The sequence below is a fragment of the Orycteropus afer genome, unplaced genomic scaffold, assembly GCF_000298275.1.
Source record: "Orycteropus afer afer isolate SDZICR_OR568_19922 unplaced genomic scaffold, OryAfe1.0 scaffold00845, whole genome shotgun sequence".
NCBI lineage: Eukaryota > Metazoa > Chordata > Mammalia > Tubulidentata > Orycteropodidae > Orycteropus > Orycteropus afer.
In genome coordinates this window covers 3,987-11,096 of record NW_006922432.1, presented here as the reverse complement: position 1 = coordinate 11,096, position 7,110 = coordinate 3,987, and the positions used below count along the sequence as shown (strand labels likewise).

Genomic DNA, 7,110 nt, shown 5'->3' with positions numbered 1-7,110 from the left:
TTAAATGTGATGCCCAAGGATTGCATTTTCAGAAGGTGTGCAAAAGATATTACTGGTTCAGAGCTACTGTTACCTGGAAGGATAAAGTTTGCCTAACTTCCTTGCTATATTCTACATATATCTTAAAATTGAATATGTTTTTCAAGATGAATGGCATTTTGAGGCTTTATAATTTGGGATGAATCTGTATTTGATCTAATGGGACTGTAAGAAGTCCTGGAGGCACAAATGGTTTAAGGGCTTGGCTGGCAATCAGAAGATGGTCAGCTTGAACCCATCCAGCGGCTCTGCTAGAGAAGGACCTGGCAACCTGCTTCCATAAAGATAACAACCAAGAAAACCCCAAGGGGCAGTTCTGCTCTGTCACCACGGGGTTGCTGTGAGTTGATAAGGACTCAGTAGCACCTAACAACAACAATGAAACTGTAAAATGATAGCATTCTTATTTATCTAAGGTATGAAGACCTGAATGTAGGTGATGCCATTAAACCTATTGCCCTATAGTGGATTTGGACTCATAGCAACCCTAGAGGACAGAGTAGAACAGCTCCATAGAGTTTCCAAGGCTGTCAGTCTTTACAGAAGCAGACTGCTGCATCTTTATCTTGCAGAGCAGCTGGCGGGTTCCTATCACCAACCTTTATTGGTTAGTAGCCGAGGTCTTAACCACTGCACCACTAAGGCTCTTGTTACTTAAGAGTAATAAAAGCTATAAATAGCTCTGAATGTCTTGGGTTTTCTGCAAAATGAATGGTAACTCTCTGACACTTGACTACTCTTGTTTCTTGGCCATCACCAACATGAATACCAGCAAATAAATATCTAGGAACTCTACTGATATTCCCACATGCTGCAGATATCTTTGGTAGAAAACATTGAAACACCAGGTACAGTTTTGTCAGGAGTACCACCTGTGTTTTTAATTTATCAATAAAATTGGGATATGCCATATATACATGTTTTGTTTTTTACTTTTATTGTGAAAGCACCTGACAAGACAAATATGAAACAGTTCACGAATTTGCATGTCATCCTGGCCCGGGGGCCATGCTAATCTTCTCCGTATCATTCCAATTTTAGTATATATGCTGCCGAAGGGAGCAGTCATGTATACAATGGTTGAGATATCATGACTGATTATAAAAAGTAGCACATGACCCACGTGGAAGTGTTCAAAGAAGGAGAAAACTTACAATCCTATTTAGTCACCTCTGGTTGTTTTTGGTCAGTATAGAATTACAAACTATTTCTTGTGCCATTACAAACACAAGGAGCAGTGTTTTTCCCAAAGCAAATTACAATTTGATTGAGGATGACGTGAAAATACTAGTGAAATCATAATCAGCTCAACTGCATACAGCATAACAACTAGAACATGATTGTGTGACATTACTGAAGTGTAACTCGCACACCACTTGTATCAGTACAGAATGCTTGGGTAGCACAGGGTAAAGTCAGTGATCTCAGGACAGTGGGTTTAGGAATGATTTATTTTCTTATTTAAAAGTTCTCAAATAAATGCATATTTTAGAAAAGTTCTTTTCAGTTATAGGAGTGCTTATAAAAATAAGGCCAATAGGCAGCCTTAAAGAAAAAATCCCTAATAGACAATAACTTACATATCACTTTCATTAAGTTGTTTTGGAGGTAGCTTGATGGTAGACGAAGGAGCTTGGATGGACATAGGTGTTAGATGGAGATTTCAAAGCTGACTTCACCGTGTGACCCTGGGCAAGTGACTTAGCCCCCTAGATCTTACTGGCCGCACTGTACAACGAATGTGATAATAGTATCTCCCTTGCAGAGTTGTGCTACTTCAATGGGGAAAGATAGATAAACACCTACACAGTTCTGGGCATAGTAGGGGATCCTATACTTGTTAATTCTCTTTCCTGCCTTCACCTTATTTAAGAACAACTCCATCTAGTTCAGCAGGGCAGAATTGTAGTAAGCAGTCAGTTGGGATTTGGAAATAATTGTGTAATGTAGAATTAGATTATTGGCATTAAAAATCGATTCTAGCTGTGCTTTGATAGATGCACCAGGATCTCAGAAGTGACCTTTCTCCAGAAAGCCTGTTGAAGTACATATAGTTGACTGAAGTTTTGTTCTGTTTTGGTTCTAGGTAGTAACTCAAAAGAGTTCTCTCTTAAAAATTATTTACTGCACCACTGGGAATGTTGGGAGTTTTCAGAAAGCATTTTTGTGTACTTAAGAGTTGGCAAGGGAAATCTTGAGGGAGATGTCATAATCAGTATTGCATGAGTTTCTTTGAGCCTCAGTGATTTATAACTTTGTCCTTTTTTCACAAACTCTCTTCAGAATGTATGCTCATCTGTCTTCCTTTTCTTAAAAAGTGCTTATTCTTCACAATGGATTGGTTTAATCCTTCTATCAGGTATAGTTAGCATGCAGTACTTAGAATAATTAAGATACTACCTTAATAGAAACGTGCCAATACCTCACTTCTCTTCTTGCAAACTCATTTAGACCTTTATTAAAATCAGTATCGATTCATGAAAAATAAGTGTTAGAGATTAAAAACAAACTGTAGTAAGGCTTCAGTTAACACCCCTCCCACCCCCACCCCCGCCTTTTGCTGTAAAGAATAGAAGAAAGGAAATAATTGACAAGAGGACCTAGATCAGGAATTCTGATTTAGTGGTGGTAATTCTTTTCCCTGATCACCAACCAGTCAAAATTGGGGGCCCGGTGAGTGAGGCTGCCAAACAGCAGGAGCGCTGAGGCTGTGCTCTCCTTAGAAGAACAGGAAGTTGCTTTAATGAGAAGGAAGGCCTTTCCCTGAGTTCTGATCAAGGATTGACTCAAAGCCAAGTTTGGCCTCTAATTTTGCCCTTTGAGTTGGAGGCTCCCCAATGCTGCCTTAGATGAGATGGTAGAGCAAGCAGGCGAGGGGCTTGCTGAGCAAGAGGGTGCTGTAGCTGCCTTGGGAGAGCCCTAGGAGTCAGTGTAGCTTTCTAGAGTAGCAGTCCTGGGATTTCTTAAGCCTCGCTTTACACAGAGCTGTCCTAATGGCTATAGAAACGGTGATCTGGACAGGAAAACAGGCTTTTTCTACTACGTATATGATGAAAATGTCTTTTAAAAAGAGGGGTAATGATTGTGTGCCATTTCTTAGTGGAATTTAAAGTCTTTGAAGGTAGTTATTGAATGATTCTTAATCTAAAACTGCTCATAAACTTTTTTGATGCAGTTTTGAATTTTCTGGAAGTATGCTTTCTTAATCCTTTCACTTTTACTGTGAGACTAATGCCTTTACTTTCTAATACACTACTCTAATTTGTGAGTAAAACACAGAAGTAACTTCTTTAAACACTTTAGTTTGAAGAGTTTTTGCTCCTTTTAGTTGTATGGATAGCTGCTCGGCTGCTAACCATAAGGTTGACACTTTCGAAGCCACCAGCCGCTCCACCGGAGAAAGATGAGGCACTCTGCTTCGATAAAGACTGACAGCCTTGGAAACCCTTTGGGACAGTTCTCCTCTGTCCTGTAGGGTTGCTAGGAGTCGGAATCGACTCGACAGCAATGGTGTTTTTTTTTTTTTTAATAAAGCTGCTTATGTCTGTTTAAACTTGGGTATCTTTTATAAACATGCCATACAGAATTCTGAAAGTATTTATTATGGTCAAAGAAGCAGATTTAAATCAAATGCACATAGCACTGAAATTGCCAAATAAGCAAATATATTTTCTGTTATCTCTCCTCCTTTTCTTTAATTCCTATTGTAGAACTTTATGGAACAAGTGATACACACCACAGTACCAGCAAGTTTAAAGGATACCCTCTTTTGAACTGTCTTAAAAATTCAAAACTACCCAGTTGGAAAAAAACACCAAACCCACTGCCATCGAGTCAATTCCGACCATTAGCGACCCTCAATCAGTTTCCAGGGCTGTAAATATTTGCGGAAGCAGACTGAGTCATCTTTCTTCTAGGGAGCAGCTGGTGAGTTTGAGCCACCAACCTTTTGGGTTACAGCCAAATGCCGTAACCACTATACCACCAGAGCTCCTGACAAGGAAGTTTAAAAATAATGATAACCCAAAAAAAAAGGGAAAACTGGTTTAACTCTGACTTCTTGAAAAGATTCTCCAGTTTGGTTTTGAAATCTTACATGGTTCAATACATACACACATACACACACACACACACATACATGCATACACACATAGATGTCATGTGTATGCATGAAAGATTCTCTGGTGGCACACTGGGTAAATTCGGTTGGTAACCAGGTTAGTGGTTCAAACCCACCAGCAGATCCACAGGAGAAAGATGTGACAGTCTGTTTCCATAAAGATTGATAGCCCTGAAAAGCCTGTGGAGAAGTTCTATGTCTTGTAGGGTCACTATGAATCGGGCCCAACCAACTTGATGGCAGTGGGTTACGTACCTGTATGATAGTATACAGTGGGGTGTGCTTTGCAATATGTATTTTTAAAACCAAACATGAATTATTCATTTTTTAACTTGGGCAAAGTAATAGGAAAAAATGGAAAACTGATTCAGGAGATTGTGGACAAGTCAGGAGTTGTAAGAGTGAGAATTGAGGCTGAAAATGAGAAAATTGTGCCACAAGAAGCAGTATGTTATTGTACGTGTGTTTCTGGGTTGTCTGAAAAAAAATAGAAGTATTTTTTGATGGTTTGTTTTCAAGGCCTCTGTACTGTACAGGTAATGTAAAAATTCTGCCTGAGAGAATTAAGGTTACAGGTGTAGACAATGGCCTCTGTCCATTCTCTAGTGCTGTGACTTTGGCTTGGTCACTTGCCCATTTAAGTCTCATTTCCCATTCTTGAAAATGAAACCTATGTCATGGGGTCACACATTGTGACAACCTAATGAAATAATGTGAAAGTGCTTTATTTGTATTACATTTTTCAAATGTTACTGTTGCCGACAAAGACAAAAGTAAGACACTGTTAGTTTTTCTGACTTGCACACTTTGGCTTTTTAGTTTGGGGATTTGGCATGTGTGTGTTTATTCTCTGGGCTTTAAATTTTGATCTGGCCTAACATATCTCTTTCCTGTGGTTCTCATCTTTAAATTTGGTAACTGTCATTTTTATTTTCATGCATTTATGTTTTTGAAGAACAACTTTTCAGAAGTATTTGTTAGGGGGTTGGGGAGGCCAAGTGTGTGCTTTTCTGTACCAAACAATTTAAATCCTGTCCCCCCCAAGTGCCATGTTTTCTCATACTGACTAGCCTCTTTTCTTTCGTGAAACATTCTTTTAACTGAAGTGCAATCGTTGGAGGGAGGGACTCTTGCATATTTATTTAGTGATGATTTTGCATTCTGTGATTTTATATGCCAAAGCTGGTAATAATAATTTACATTTGTTAGTCAAAATATGATCATTGACACGATGCGAAATGACTTCTTAACAATCGTTTTTCTTTCCTCTTTTGTGTTTTTTACTAAGGAAATTATTCCACCAAATTCCCTACCTTCCAACAATACAAGGGTTGGACCTAGTCCCTCAGAAGAAAAGAAACTTTTAGATATAAAGGAAAACAGTGCCCATTTTTCTCAACCTAACAGTACAAAAGTCCAGAGGGTAAGAAATATTTGTCCCTTGGAATTATACTAAACAGAATTTCTTCAACTCAGATGTCACAGTTGGTGTTTTGGGTGTTTTCTCTGGTTAGACTTGTAGACTACTCATGTTCTATTTTTTCCAAATCTGATTGTCAGCTTATGAGATAATACAAAGCAAAATGATGCCATGCCTCCCCTGTATTCACAGTGACAAATTGTATGCCGTAAACGTAAAATACGGGGTTGCCATTAATGATTACATTTTTCTTTTGAGGGTGGACTTTGGTGTTTTCGTGCTGTACCTCTTGAAATTTTGCAGGTGTAGTAATTCAAAATGTACCTTCTGTTAGATGTATTAGTTACTACTTAAAGCCAGATATTAGGATCTGGTTTTCAGTATTTGAACTGACCTAAATATTTAGAAAATGGGTTTAGAAGTCCTACAGTGAAAGTCCTGCGTTCAGGCTTCTGTGTATCATTTGTTATAGTTAATGACATCACTTGCATTCCTTATACTGCTTTAGGTGTTAGTGGTTTCATCAATTGTAGCAGGGGAATCCCAGAAACCTGAACTCAAGGCTTGGCAGGTAGGAAAACATTCCTTGAAAAATACATTTTAATTTTATATTTTACTGTTTCTTCCCCTTGTTAAAAAGACTACAAATGATCATCAGGTTGGGGGATGGTGGAAGAGTGTTTGTGGGTATGTGTGTCCATTGCCCTGCTTCTATATCCTTAATGTTGCTTAGAAGACCCTGCAAGGTTACTTCTCTTGTGTCTTCTCTCCCCATTCTTCCTACTTACACTCTCTAGAAGTTTGAGCCATACTGAAGTATTTAGAGTGCTTCAAACATTATTATACTGTCTGTTGCTTTGTTTGCCTGGAACACTCTTTTTCCTCTTTGGGTAGCTACCTTCAACTTGCCTCCTCTGCGTTGGTGTGACTTCCTCTGAAGCTTTCCTTAGGTCCTTGCCCCAAGTGCTTTTCCTCCTCACTGGCTCCCTGTGCCCCTCTCTCCAGCCCTGATTGCACAGATGATTTCACCTGTTGGTCTTCCTACCACCTTGTAAGTTCCTCGAGGGCAGTGCATTACCTGGCCTGTGAGAACTTTTTACAGAAAAAAATGTTACAGTTTATAAGAGCTTAAGATAAGATATGCCATTTTACAAAGAGAAAGTTGACTGGCTATGCCTCTATGTTTGGCAGCCCCATTCTCCTCCCAGAAGAGAGAATCACTTTCCTCATGTCCATGTTGAAGGCCACCAGTCTACTTAATTGTTTTACTCTCACTTTTCTTCATTTTAATACTCAGGTCCGTTAACAGTGTGCGTAAATGAAAGTGGCACTTGGGTACAGCAATACTTTGGACATCTTGCAAGAGAAAATGTTTTTAAAAGATTTGCTCCAAAGTCGACCAAACTAAATCTGTGAAGTAGGGTTTTACAGCTTATTTCGGTGATATTTGACCCAGGGGAAAGTGTGTACCATGTCATCATATGGCATTTTGGGAAATAACATGGCTGACTGCTTTATAACAGTCAAGTTG

General features: G+C 39.0%; 1 protein-coding gene and 1 non-coding gene across 2 annotated transcripts in view; one reads left to right on the top strand and one right to left on the bottom strand.

Annotated features, from left to right (window-relative positions):
• The window catches only part of LOC103212086 (synaptic functional regulator FMR1-like), a gene marked incomplete at its 3' end in the record, with an annotated part of 65,799 nt that overhangs the window by 57,276 nt on the left and 1,413 nt on the right, over nucleotides 1-7,110 (top strand). The window contains exons 4-6 of the mRNA XM_007958085.1: nucleotides 4,426-4,605; nucleotides 5,448-5,582; nucleotides 6,088-6,150. Of these exons, the coding sequence (XP_007956276.1) occupies nucleotides 4,426-4,605; nucleotides 5,448-5,582; nucleotides 6,088-6,150 (378 nt within the window). The remainder of the gene's footprint in view (nucleotides 1-4,425; nucleotides 4,606-5,447; nucleotides 5,583-6,087; nucleotides 6,151-7,110) is intronic.
• LOC122151889 lies at nucleotides 998-1,104 on the bottom strand. The gene has a single exon (XR_006164326.1). It is a non-coding gene; the product is annotated as a U6 spliceosomal RNA (small nuclear RNA).